The sequence below is a fragment of the Gracilinanus agilis genome, chromosome 2 (assembly GCF_016433145.1).
Source record: "Gracilinanus agilis isolate LMUSP501 chromosome 2, AgileGrace, whole genome shotgun sequence".
Classification (NCBI taxonomy): Eukaryota; Metazoa; Chordata; class Mammalia; order Didelphimorphia; family Didelphidae; genus Gracilinanus; species Gracilinanus agilis.
This window is the reverse complement of record NC_058131.1, coordinates 651,998,672-652,013,773: the sequence shown is the minus strand read 5'-3', so window position 1 is coordinate 652,013,773 and position 15,102 is coordinate 651,998,672. Positions and strand designations below refer to the sequence as shown.

The 15,102-nt window shown below is 37.3% G+C and overlaps 1 protein-coding gene across 1 annotated transcript in view; it reads left to right on the top strand.

The window, feature by feature from the left end:
- The first annotated feature begins 3,348 nt into the window (after window positions 1–3,348).
- Window positions 3,349–15,102, top strand: part of CHAT (choline O-acetyltransferase) — a 93,738-nt gene continuing 81,984 nt past the window's right edge. The window contains exons 1-2 of the mRNA XM_044662701.1: window positions 3,349–3,414; window positions 12,805–12,996. Coding sequence (XP_044518636.1) covers window positions 3,349–3,414; window positions 12,805–12,996 — 258 coding nt within the window. The remainder of the gene's footprint in view (window positions 3,415–12,804; window positions 12,997–15,102) is intronic.

Below are 15,102 nucleotides of genomic sequence, written 5' to 3'. Positions count from 1 at the left end.
GGGAGATGTCAAAACAAAGAGAGGTCCTCAATTGGGAAGGTGGGAGGGCCATCTTAAATCTATGGAGATGCCAGTAATTCTCTCTCAGGCATATGGAGGATCAAGGCTTTCAATCTACATTGCCTCTCCCCCTCCTTTCCTGTCCCATCCTTCTTTCTACTTCTGATATGCCAGTGTCTAAATTCATTAATCCAGTTGCTTTCAGATCCTCTTAGGGAAGTAATCTGGTGGTGGTGGTGGTGGTGGTATAGCGACTACTATTATTATAATAGGATAATAAGTATAATTTTATGGATAGACAATTAACCTTGGAGTGAGGAAGATATGGTTTCAAGACCTATGGCTATGTAGCCATGTTCAAGTAATAATTTCTCAGAGCCTCAGGCAACTATCAATGACTTTAAGAAATGAATTGATAATGTACTGGTGGAGGAGGTTTCTGCAGAAGGTTTTCCCACATGCATGAAATCACAAGTCTAGACTATGTATATGATATTATGTGTATATATTTTTGCCCACATAGAAGAAGAGAGGAAAGTTACTGATGATTGTACCATGGACTTTGGAAAGGAGAACATGCTGGAGAGAGGTTAGAGGATCATAAAAGACCTCAGAGGTGATCTAGTCCAATCCTCTCATTTTATAGATGAGAGAATTAAGGATCCGAGAGATAAAATAACTTATCCCAGGTACCAGAGGTAAAAAACAGCAAAGGGAATTTAACCTTTGGCTCAGTGTCTCCAAGTTTAGCTCTCAAGTTCATGGCTTTTTCCTCAGTAGAAGTCAAACTCCCTAAGGGCTTCATGTCTAAAAGGTGAAGAGGGTCTAGGAGAAATCTAGATGGTAGGAACAAAAAGTGAAGTCAGTCTTCACCTAAAGGAAGAACCAGCCTTAATAACTAACATATGTCCTCCAGATTATTGAATAGACATAGATATGGGTTAAGAGAAGAAGATAACTTCCAAGTAGGAGCCATAAATAATGGAAGAAGATAGCACTGGACTTTTCAAGGTCCTTTAAGTACAGTCCATCTAAACCCAGAGGGAAAATCTTTGAAATTCTGAGAGAGAATGTCAACTCTACTTTTCCACATAGATTATTAACTTGGGATTGGAAAGATAAAGGGACCAGTCTGTCCTTAGAAATAGTACCAGCTAATCAGTCTGTAACTAGATTATAGTTATTGCCGGAATTTTGTCTGGGGACACTGGCCCTCCCATTGTGCAAGATAAAGAACTAACTAACTCATGCATTGCATTATTTTTGTCACTTTTCCCCTTTAGTCATTCAGTAAAGCACTTTAAAAAAAAACTGTCAACCTTGCTTCAACTGCAATAAAGAAAAGTGCCCACACTTTGGCTAAGAATTTGGGGAAATTTTGAAGTCTCCACAAGGCAGGAGAACATCAATGTGAAAAGCTGTGAAAACATAGAGGTTCCACCATACCCAGATAAATATGGGATATTGGGAAAAAAGTAGTAAGAGCATCAGAGTTGGAATCAGAAAACCTAGGATCAATGCTATATGTGCTACTCAAACACTGCGTGACAATTGAGTTAGTCACTTTACTTTTATGGGTCTCAGTTACCTCATCATTAAAATGAGGACATTGGACTAGATGACTTCAAAATCCACTTTAATAGTAACATTCTATATTTTGCAATAAAAAATGAAGAAAACCTTCCCGAATGCCTAAAGGTTTCAATTAAAGTTCTACCTTTCTGCCTAGAATACTTTCTTATGCAGCATCTTCAGGAAGACTTTCATTACTTCTTAGCTGTGTGACCCTGTGCAAGTCACTTAGCCACCATTGTCTAGCCCTTACTGCTCTTCTGCCTGGGAATCAATACTCAGTATTGATTTTAAGATAAAAAGGTAATGGTATGAAAAGGTCCAGGATTCAAAAAGACAGTAAGCACTAGTGACTCTCTAGAAAGGAAAAAAAAAACAAATCTAAAGTGGAGACAATAGAGCATTAAACCTGGAGTTAGGAAGAGCTGAGTTTGAATCCAGTCTAAAACACTTCATAATTGTATAAACTGGAGCAAGTCATTTAACCTCTCTGTGACTCATTTTCCTCATCTGTAAAACATGGGGATTGGACTTGATTGGCCTCTAAATTCCCTTCTAGCTCTAAATCAATGAGTCTATATGATCTAAACCAGTGATGAGCAAACTTTTTAAAGAGAGAGAGAAATAGAGAGAATCTCTAAAATAATTTGGTAAAAAAAAAACCTCCTCAGAGATATGTAACTATTAGTGAAAAAGTAGGGACTGAAACTTGAGTCTCTTAACTTCCAGGTATAGATTATTAGAGCTGAAAGGGTTAGAGATCAATGACCAATCCTTCCATTGGAAAAGTAATTTTAAAATTGTAAGCTTAAGAACCATCAACAAAAATGAACATTCTAATAAACAAAAAAAAGTTCAAAACAAAATCATACATGGAAGCATAAACACCCAAACATCTGTATTATGTATATGTCACAGTATACTCAAAACAATGACATTTTATTCATTTCTATGTCCCTTTTTGCCTTCTGTGCATTTAAATTTTGTTATTATTTTCTGTATTTTCACAGTTAATGAAGCTCTTTTTCAAATAACACCCCCCATCATGCAAACATGGAATTCCAGAAAGACAAAGTGATTTATCCTAAATCACATAGCTAATTAGTGACAAAGCTGGGCCAGAAGCCAGATCACCTAGCTCCCAGGTTATTTCTACAAATCCACTGAATTATAGAGCTACATGGGCCATAAGAAATCATCTAGTCCAACCTCCAAATTCTTATCAAGAAACTGAGGCTCAGCAAAATTAAGTGACACAAATTAAAAGCAACACTTGGATCCAGAAACCAAGACTTCTCAGAGGTACAGGAGCTAATTTCCCTACAGCACATCAGGTAAATTCAAGGTGCATTTAAGTGTTTCTATCTGACATATAGCTTCTGGGTCATTTTAGAGGGGCGCTTAAGTTGAGAGAGGAAAGACTCTTGGAATAGGCACCAGATGTGAGTTCTAGGACTTAGTTATCTTCTGTATTACGGACCCAGAAAAACCACAGCACTGATTTTAGCTTTATTTTCTCCATTCTAACACAGAAACAAAAATTCCTGTCCTTACTTTTTAATAATATTTACAAGGGAGCAGATTTAAGGTCAGAGAGAAGGGAGCAAGGGAACTCAAGATTTTGAGGGTGTTCTCAGGTCTGATTTGCAAGTGTACACTGGTCCACTCACCTACCTCAACCATTTCTTCTCTTTTGTTTCCTAGTACTGGGTGAGTATCCCCAACAAACTTTGACTCTTGAACCTAAGCCAGAAGAGGAAAAGCTAAAACTCAGAGATGCCAGTCCTTGAGAAAACACCCCCCAAAGTGGCTGAAAAAGATGCCAGCAGCAAAGAAGAAACTGTAAGTGACCATATTCTTAAACTTCCTTGAATAGACTGGAAGAGTGCTGAGCTTTGAATGACTAGTGGGCTGTCTTGAATTAAGGACTCCAAATTCCTCAAAAATCATAACCCATGAAAAATTTGAAAACAATATGGCAGAAATTAGGTATAGTTCAATATATCTCACACCCTGAAGGGTGATACTATAAGTAAATTAGAAAAACAGAATAGTTTATCTGTCATATCTGTGGAAAAGAGAAGAATTTATAACCAAATATAAGAGCTAGAGAACATTACAAGATGTAAAATGAATAATTTTTACTATATTAAATTTTTCTATATTAAACAAAACCAATGAACCAAAATTAGAAGGGAAATAACAAACTGGGGGGGGGTCTTATGACAAATTTCTTTGATAAAGGTCTAATTTCTCAAATAGAGAACTAAGTCAAATTTATAAGAATACAAGCCATTCCCCAACTGACAAATTGTCAAGGTATATTAACAAGCAGTTTTCAGATGAAGAAATCAAAGCTATTAATAATCCTATAAAAACGTTCTAAATCCCTCTTGATTAGAGAAATGCAAATTAAAACAATTCTGAGGTACCACCTCACACCTATCTGATTGGCCAATATCACAGTAAAGGGACAAATGTTGGAGGGGATGTGGCAAAATTGATTCATTAAAGCATGGTTGGTGGAATTGTGAACTGTTCCAACCATTCTGGAGGACAATCTGGAACTATGCCCAAAGGGCTATATGATGGTGCGTATCCTTTAAGTCAGTAATACCACTACTATATCTGGATCCCAAAGAGATAAAAAAAAAAGAGGGAAAGGATGTACTTGTATAAAATATTTATGGCAGCTTTTTTGTGGTGGCAAAGATTTGGAAACTGAAGGGATGTCCATCAATAGGGGAATGGCTGAACAAATTGTATTATATGATGGTGATGGTATATTATTATGCTGTAAGAAATAATGAATATGATGATTTCAGAAAGAGCTGGAAAGATCAGCAGGAACTGATGCAGAGTGAAATTAGCAGAATCAGGAGAACATTGTACCCAATAACAGCAATACCGTGGAATGATCAGCTGTGAAAGACTTAGCTATTATCGGCAATGCAATTATTTGGGACAATTCTGAGGGACTTATGACAAAGAATACTATCCACCTCCAGAGAAGGAACTATGGGAATTGGAATGCAGATCAAAGCATATGATTTTCACTTTAGTTTATATGTTTTTATTTGGGGGTTTTGGTTTTATATGAGTATTTTCTTACAAAAAATAAACAATATAGTAATGTTTTGCATGATATACCTACAATGGGGGCGGGGTCCATTACCCATGGAGTCCTTCATTTCTTATTCCAAACATTATCAATTTCTTGGAGGTGAAGAGGAAGTAAGAAGCTTCCAATTTAATTGCACCCCTTTCTTATAAAGAGGGATCAGTAATGGAAATGGAAAGAGGTGGAAACAACTCACAAAGCAATGACCCTGGGAAGGGGCCCTGTTCCCAGAAAGGAATCATGGGCTGGTCACCATTATCTCTATTCCAATTAAGAAATCACCTTCAAAAATAAGGGGAAGTACCAAGAGGGCAGAGTTGTGACCTGTAGTTCACAGAACTCCCAAATTTTCCCTGCTGGCCTCTGCCTGTTCCCTGATGGATCTCTCTCTTTTCCTAAAAATCAAGCAGGTTTACATTATCTGACGTACCCTCTCCATTCCTCCAAACTGTTCCCAAATCTAGCAAAATTCATCACTATTATAGAGCCTACACTCAATCAGACCTCCCTGAGGGATGTTGTCTAAGCAGCTGGGCAGCACCCAACTCATTTTGCAAAAATTTTTTTGGCTTTTAAACATTTATGCATGTCTATATTTTATATGCCTTTATAAACTGTCACTCCCTCTGCATTCCACCACTGAATAACAACAACAAAATGAAAGCTAAAACCTTCCACATAAAGATGCATTATCCAGGAAAACAACTCCCTGCCATTGGCAATACCTAAAAATGTAGATCTCTCCATCCTAAGGTCATCATATCTCTGGCATGTTCCATCTTTAATTTTGACTCTGTTTAGTTTTGATTATGTTTTATATTTAGTCTTCTGGATTTAAGGTTTATTATCCCATTGATGAGAATTCAAAAGTCCTTCAAAGTTGTTTTTCACTACAATATTGATGTTTTTAATAAATTGTTATTTTAGTTTAACTCACTTAACTCTGTATCAGATCATCAAGGTCTTCCCAGTTTCCTCTGAAATTTTTAATTTCATCATTTCTTATGGTACAATAATATTCAATTACAAATTCACAGGGCAAAATTTATTTTGCTGTTTCCCAATAGGACAGTTCCTTAGTTTTCCATTTTTGTCTACTACAAAAAGGACTATTATAAATATTTTTGGATATATTCATCCTTTCTTTCTTTGTTTGCCATCTTTTGGATTATAGATCTAGTAGTTTGAAAGGGTGTATATCCTTTGTGTACTTTGTGTAACTTTTGCCACTGAAATTTTAATAGGCTCCCAACTTGTTCCCTTATCTCAGGTCTCTCTGCTCTCTACAATCTACCTTGCTCACTGTCAAATGATTTTTTTAAAGTCCTTACCTTTTCCCATAGATTGGTTCCAAGGCAGAAAAGCATAAGGGCTAGAGAGTGGAGCTTAAGAGATTTGCCCAGTGTCACACAGCTAGGAAGAGTCTGAGGCTAGATTCGAACTCAGTACCTCCCATCCTGGTTTCCTACCCATTGAGTCACCTCACTGCCCCCTGTCAAATGATTTTGCAAAATCGTATTTATCTCTCCCTCTGGTTGGTCCTGATTAGATCATTTTAAAAATAAAAAATTAAATCCTTCATAACAAATATGAATACTCCAACAAAACAAATTCCCACATTTTCCATGTCCAAAAATATGTGCCATTCTGCAGTTTAAGTCTATCAGCAAAAGGTGTGTAGAATCCTCTGGGCTTATGATTTACCAATCACAAGATAAGTCTTCCAAAGACATGGCTCCTTACAGATTACTCCTGCCTCATACTACCTCCCCACAACATTGCCTTCAAAACACATTTTTAAAACTTTGAGAAAACACTAGGCAAGAATCAGGAGGCCATATTTCTAATCTCTTCTTTGACACTGATCTTGGACAAGTCATTTCATTTCTCTGTGTGCCAGATTCGGTTTCTTTATCTGTTGAAGAGGATGTTGAACCAAGTGTTATCTAAGTTCCCTTCCAATTCCAGTCCATTCTCCTGTTTCTGAGTATCTACATCCTAGAGCCACAAAATAGTGCTCCTTCATTATTGGGGAATTTTATACAGGACACTCAGAGGACAATGAATTCCAGAACCTTTGTTTACACTGGAGGACCAGAAGGATGAGCTCATGCTGCTCTAAGGGCTGCTATTAGCCACTCTTCTCCTTGATGACAAAGGGAGGCATTTCATAGAAGTCCTGACATCAAGATACCTGTTGCTACATGTGTATCCACACCCCATCACAGACATACTTGACAGGTTGCAAATCTGAGGCTTCCAGAACATGTTCCTACACCAACTAACAGCTACATGGACATTGTCATCATTCTCTGGGGTTGTGGACTTCCTAGTCAAGATTCCCAGAAGGTACCAGACCACCCTAATGTTTTATCAGCAAACCACTATCTACCATACCTCCCTAGACTCCTTCAAATTGGAGATGGTATGACTGAGAGAAAAAAAGGAAGCATTCCCCTGGGTGATAATAGATATCTGATCATTGAGAGCTTACTATCTCATGAAACAGGTTATTCCATTTAGGCAGCTGTGATAAAAAAGAATATATTAAATCTAGGATCAGGAAAGAAGTATTTAGATATCATCTCAACTACTTATCTGTGTGATCAAAAACATGTCATTACACTCTCTGGGCTTCAGTTTCCACACTTGTAAAATGAGGTTTCACTAGATGGCCCCTGAGATCCCTTCCAATTCTAAACCTATTGTCATGTATGATACCTATAGTGCCCTCAAGCTTTAAATTCTGTGATGCTTTTTTGAGGGTCAGCTCTATTTGTTACATTCTTCCTTATGTGGACCCCAAATCTACCTTCCAATATTTCCAAATACAGGTACTAGAACCCTCCTCTAAAATCAAGTAGAACAAGTCTGGAACAACTCTCAAATACTACGACCTGTTCTAATTTGTCTATTGATAAGTCGTTTTGCAGTTAGTTCATGCCACTTTCCCAAGTGAAGAGGATTCTGCTTCTAGGCCATAGAGAATTCACATCTCTTTGGTTTCTCCATGGGTTCTCCATCTTTCCTGCTTTCATTAGTCAGGTTGCCTCTGTTATTTTGAGGCTTTTTTATGTTTCATGGCAGCATATACCCACTGACACCTTAGGATCTGAGTATTTATAGCTGCAATGGACCTTGAAGATCACTTAGTCCACCACCAACATTCCATTTTATAGATGAAGAAACTGAGGTCCATAGAGATGAAATAACTTGCCTTCTGACTCTAAATGTGATGCTCTTTTCACTCCACCATGCTCCCAATCTATTTGGCACCACAATATTCCTTCTCTAGGTACCCAGAAGAATAAGCAGACCAAAGGAATGTAACTGGCCTTTGTTTCTTTATTTATGCTTCACTTACATGTCTCATTTGAATTTCCCAGTGGGTAGAAAGGTTCATTGCAAATTCAGAGTTGGAGTCCATTTGGTAGAATGCCGACCATAGTCACCCTCCCCATCCCCAACTCATTATCCTCTAAGAACTCCTTTCCTCTTCCTCCTTGTTCTCAAGGATATTTATTACCTTTTACCTGGGTGATAAAAACAGAAGTAGGTAGTTTTAAGGTTGGCCTACTATTGTATGGTGAGGATAGGATTGGGCAAGTGGGTCTGACATATAAATGAGAATATCATGGTATCTTGTTTATACAAAATCACAGAAGGCAGCTTCTGCTGCATTATGCTCAGGCAAAACTGGAAATTTTTGTCTTTAGTGTCCAATTTTCATGAGTAGATCAAAGATGTGATTTCAGTTAGCTCTTCCACTGACTGACAGATGGATGTATAATGAGGGTAAATGCTCAGTCATCACCTGGAAATCCACCTCCCCCACACCAGTGAGATCACAACTTCCTTTGCTGCAGAACACAACATGTTTTTTGTAAAACAAGTCATTTGGCTCCATGGCAATGGTGAGAAACCTTTGTCTTTTTAAGAGCCAATAATCCTAAGAGGGAAAAAAGTCCACTGAGAGAAATATACGAATAAAAGGCATTCACATAATTTAAAATTTTTAACAAAGTAATAAATTATATTTAAGGATTCTAAAAACATTTTCAATTTCATGTTATGTTCATTTAAGAGCTAGACAAGGGAAAGAGGTGCAGAAGGAGAGGAAGGGAAGGAAAAGGTATATGGAAGAAGAAGAGGAAGGGAGAGAGGCAGATAGAAGTTGGAAGGAGGGAGACTAAAGGAGAAGAGGTAAGAGAAAAAGCAATTAAGATATATACAGAGTAAGAGAAAAGAAAAATGTTAGGAAAGAAGCTTAGTAGTTTCTGAATGAGAGGAAGTATGATAGAATGAGGAGCACTCACTCTTGAGTCATAGGACCTGAGTTCCTATCTCATCTTTAACTCTTACTACCTGTGGCTAACCAGTCCAACCAACTCATTTACTCAAAACTCATCCTTCTTGATCTCTCTGCAAGATTTGACACCACTGACTTCCCCCTCCTCCTGGATATCCCTCTTTCTCTGAGTTGTTGTTATTCTTCTATTCTTTGATTCTGCTCCTGTACATATGAATGTTGCTTCTCAGTCTGTTTTGCTGGGATGATCATACCAGACTCTAACTAGGGGTGTAACCCAAGGCTCTGACTCAGGTTCTTTTCTATCTTTTCTCTGCAGTCTTGCATTTAATGTCCTTATAACATCTCCTATAGGTTTAACTGCTGTATCTGTGGAGATAGTTCCCAGGGATCTATATCTAAATCTATATCCATATTCACATCTTTATCTATATGATTATATCTGTATTTGTAGTTATATCTATCAAACCCTAGCCTTCCCTGAACTATTGCCCTAAATCAACAGCCTACTGGACATTCAAACTGAGTGTCCTATAGACTTTTCAAACTCATCATACTCAAAATAGAATTCATTGTGTCCAAAGGACTATAAAACAATGCATATAAAAGGAATAATGAACCGGAGGAATTCCATGTGAACTGGAATAACCTCCAGGAATTGATGCAGAAAGGAGAAGAACCAGGAGAACATTGTACACAGAGAATGATACACTATGACACAACTGAATGTAATGGACTTCTCTACTAGCATCAATGCAACGATCCAGGACAATTCTGAGGGACTTATGAGAAAGAACACTATCCATGTTCAGAGAAAGAACTGTGGGAGCAGAAACACAGAAAAAAGACATTTCCTTGATCACATGGTTTGATGGGCTATGACTGGGGATGCTGACTCTAAATGATCACTCTATTGGAAATAGTAGTAATATGGAAATAGGTTTTGAACAAGGATACATGTAAAATCCAGTGGAATTGCTCATAAGCTCTTAGAGGGGGGAGAGTGAATAGGGGAGAGAAAAAAACACAAATCATGTAACCACGGAAAAATATTCTAATTTAATAAAATAAATAAATAAATTTATTTTTAAAAATAAAATAAATTCTGCAAAAAAAATCAATGCATATTATTTGATCCAGTGATACCACTATTAGGTCTATATCCCAAAGAGATTTTAAAAAGAGGGAAATGACCTGCTTGTACAAAAATATTTATAGCAGTTCCTTTTGTGGTGGCAAAGAATTTGAAATTGAAGGGACATCCATCAATTGGGGAATGGCTAAACAAATTGGGTCATATGATGGTGGTGGAATAATATTGTGTTGTAAGGAAGGATGTCCAAGATGATTTCAGAAAGAAATGAAAAGACTTTCATGGACTGATGCAGAATGAAATAAGCAGAACCAGGAAAGCACTGTACACAGTAGCAGCAATACTGTGGAATGACCAACTGTGATAGACTAAGCTATTATCAGTAATACAATGATCCAGAACAATTCTGAGTGACTTATGACAAAGAATTCTATCCACCTCCAGAGAAAGAACTGCTGGAGTGAGAATGCAGATGAAAGCATGAGATTTTTCAATTGTTTATTTGGGTTTATATTTCAGAGTTTGGGTTTTATAAGATTACTCACAAAAATGAACAATATAGAAATGTGTTTTGAATGATAATGCAAGTATAACCCAGATCTAATTGCCTACCAGCACCAGAAGGGGGAAGGGAAGGGAGGGTGGGAAATAAGTTTGATCAAATAACTTAGGAAAACTTGTGTGGAAATTTTTTATTACATGTAAATAGTAAAAATAAAAAATGAAATAAAAATATAATTCATTATCTCTTCCCCAAAATCCATTCTTCTTCTGAACTCTCCTATTGCTGTCAAAGATCTAGGCATTCTGACATTCATCCAGGCACACAATCTCAGTATCATTCTAAACTCCTCATTCTCATCCCACAGATCCCATCAGCTGCCAAATCTTATCATTTCTATTGCCACAATACTTCTCATAGATATTCCCTTCTTTAGGCTCACAATTACCACTATAGTTCAGGCCTTCATGAGCTCTAGCCTGAACTTTTTCAAAAGCCACCAAATTGGTCTACTTAACACAAGTTTCTCCCCTCTTTAGTCCATCCTCTACATACCATTTTTTAAACTCTTACCTTCAATCTTAGATTCAATACTAAGTATTGGTTCAAGGCAGAAGAGCAGTAAGGGCTAGACAATTGAGATTAAGTAGCTTGCCCAGAGTCATACAGTTAGGAAGTGTCTGAGCCAGCCTTGAACCCAGAATCTCTTGTCTCTTGGTCTGATTCTCAATCCACTCATCCACCTAGCTACCCCCTCTACATTAAATGATTTGGCAAGTAGATAGTCATGAATGATTTTGGAGATTTAGTAAGTGATTTGTAGTAAATAAATAAAATTTAGTAAGAACAGAAGCCAGTTTTCAGGAAATTAATGAGCAAGTAAGAAAGAGGAAATGCATATATTACTACTCTTCCCAGCAATTTAATAATAAAGATATCAGGAAGAGATAGGAAGATTGCTTAAAGTAACAATTGATTTAAGGATAAGTGCTCTTTTTTTTAGGATGAGGGAGAATTGAGTATATTTGTGCCCATAGGGAAAGAAGAAAATAGAATAGGAGAGATTTAAAGTAAGGGGGAGAGGGAAAGGTGTATGGAACATGGCATTAAAGGAGACAGAAGGTAATAATAGTCATCAGTAATAAGGTTAGTTTTGTTAAGGAGAATCATTTTATTATCAGAAACTAAAAGGAAAAAAAGATTTGAGAATACAGCTTTTGAGTTAAAGAAAAGATATCAGGTAGCTCATGTCAAATCATCTCAGTTTTCTAATTTTCAGTCCTTTTGATGCCATCTAAAAGGGTGTTGGATGGAGTTGGAGAATTGAAGAGAATGTAAAATTTTGACAGTTGTTGCCATTGGGAACATAGTCAATTAAAGATAATAAAGTTTATCAGGTATCGGTGAAAGCCCATTTGTAATTAATGACCACATTTTTATTGGTGGACTAAGTCAGCATAGTTCCGTGACACATCCCTCCATTTCAGGGATTGAAATGGAGAAGGTGGATCGATTGAAAAAGAAATATGCATTATGAACCCTATATATCCTGAGCACTGTCCTAGGTGCTTGAAATACAAAACCAAAGATGAAATAGTCCTTGCCCTCAAGGAACTTATATTTTATCAGAGAGACAACATATACATAGATGGACATATATAAAATAAGAATACACAAAAGAAATATGAAGTAATCTTGGGATGGTGAGAGTTAATCAAGATGAGGGACTTGTGAGGCAAAATGAGTGGAAAGGTTGGGTTTGGGGGATGTTCAAGAGTAGAAGAAAGTACATATTAAAATAGCTAACCATTGTATAAAGATTGTGAAGGGAGCTGCAGCCAGAATAGGGATTATGAACTGAAAGAACAGGAATTGGTGAAGCTATTGGGGATTCCAATGAAGGTATCAGTGGATGGTAAGGTGATTCCTACATGGAGGAGAGCAAATATGAGACCTAGAGAGGAGCATGGAGGAATGTTAACCCAAACTTTGCAGATGCTACAATTTCATCAAGAGCTATCTTCCTTTGGTGGGAGTGGGGATAGGAGGGAGCAGAGGAAACAAGGTACAATTAGGGAAAGAAGATAAGCTCTTATCCTCAAAAGATGAAGTTTCATGTCTCCTAGCTCATGCCTCAGAGGCTGGATTCCCAGTTCAAACCTTCTTGGCCTATGACATTGATTACCTTGCTCTCTGCCCCTGCTCAGATGCTGCCCAAACTTCCTGTACCACCACTACAGAAGACCCTGGCCATGTACCTCCAGTGCATGAAACACCTGGTGCCTGAGGAGCAGTACAAGAAGAGCAAGGTGATTGTGGAACAGTTTGGGGCCCCTGGGGGCCTAGGGGAGAGCTTACAGGAGAAACTCTTGGAAAGAAGGGAGAAGACGACAAATTGGGTAAGGAGTCAAACCACAACATAAAACCCAACTGGGGCAAGTGGAAAGGGAATGTGAAAAGTTCTTTATTTCTTACACCCCTGGCACCATAATACCATTTTTGTAAGTCTGTATTCTTCTCAAAATTCCCTTCCACCCACAGTGCTTGGTGGCATCTTGGACTTTACTCATTCAAAGGTATATAATAATTTGGCTTCCTTGCACATGTAGGGACTTTATATGTTCCTCCCCAATGTTTTCTCATACATTTCCTTCTTAACAACAAATATTATTAAAAACTCACTCTATTTAAGACAAATGTAGAGAGCTGATGAGTTGTCAAGATAAGTGTATAGAAATGGCTAAAGAACTAGTTTTGGGAGTCAGGAAGAAGTGGATCAAAATCCTGCTTCTTATCCAGACAGTGTGACCATGGACAAGTCACTTAAACTTTAAGTGCTCCAGACAACTCTCTAAGACAACATATTCCAGATTTGCTACTCTTTTGGTAGAGGGAACCTCACACCAGGGGACTACTATGCCAGGTCATGGGGAGAAAAGATAGCAGCAACACAGACCCTCCCCTTAAGAAGCTTGTCACAGTAGGATAGGCAGAGATGTGATTATTTTTCCATGAAAGTTAATTTTCCAATGTGAAAAATGAGAGGCAGAGAAGTGCACATTCAGAGAGTTAATAGGATAGTTGGAACTAGAACCATACAGTTGTATAAATGGGAATATTCAACAATTCAACCAACAATTTTTAGGTTCTGCTGTATTCAGAGCACTTTACTAAATTCGGGGAAAACTATTAAGTTTAGCTCATCCTCACAGGACTTTTAGCCTAGTAGGGGCATATTTATGTATGGGGATATAAAACAAAATAATGTCTAATAAATGCATTAGAGAAGTGAAAAAAATTCTGTGTGGAATCTAAGGGATAAAAGCCACTAAAGACCAAGAAAGACTTTATGGATCTTGATGGAAATGCCCTTCCCTCTATCTTTGCATATTATAAATCCTAGCTCAGATGGGTTGGTTGAGATTTCAAAGATGGATAGGTGGAAGGAAGAGCATTTTAGACTCAGGGAAAAATTCAAAAAAAGGTTCAGGAGCAGAAAAGCAGAAACATAAACAAAGGGTAGACATTTCAGAGAAATAGATTTCTTCTTGATGTCAGGAAAATTTTACTCTCAATTAGAACCTACTCAGAAGTCTAATGGGCTGCCTCAGAATTGGAGCATTAGAGGGCTTCAAGTAGAGGTGAGAAGACCACTGGGCAAACTGTTTAACCTATCTCAACCTCCATTTTTTCATTTGTCAAAAGAGATATTTAGACTTGCTAGTCCCTAAGATATTTCTAGTTCTCAATTTACAATTTCATGCACCTTTGTTATGGGGAGATGGGGATGGATTTCATTCAGGCATGAGTAGATACCTGAACTAGATAGTTGTGGAGGTCCCTCCTTACTCTAAATTATATTTTGTGAAGCAGAGATTATGAATAGGAGATCACAAGCAGCACAACTTAACTGAAGCTTAGAGTGCCTAGAAGAGAATAGTAGTAGATAAGGCAAAAGATAGAGGGTGGTGCCAGATTTTTTTTATGAGAATTTTATTATTTGTTTGTTGGTTACATTAAAATTCCCAGGTATCTCCCTCCCTGTATATACATATACATATATACATACATCATACATGTGCATACAATGTCTTTCATGTTTCTGTTTATCAGTTCTTTCTAAGGAAGTGGACATTCACAAGTTATTTTTAAATACTAATTCTATGGCTGTATATAATGTTCTCTTAGTTCTACTCATTTTCATTTTCCTAATTTCAGGTAGATGGTGTCTTTTTTTAAGTTAACTTGCTTAGATCATCAAGGACTCATGATGAAAAATGCCATCTGCCTCCAGAGAAAGGAACTGATGGAATCTGAATGCAAACCGAGACATACTATATTTCAATTCATTTCTTCACTTTTCTTTTTCTTATTCAAGTTCTTTTTCACAAAATGACAAATATGGAGAGATGTTTTAAACTATTACACATGTAAAATCTTTATTAGAATATTGCCCTCTTAGGGAATGGGAGGAGGAGAAAGAAGGGGGAAGAATTTGGTTTAAA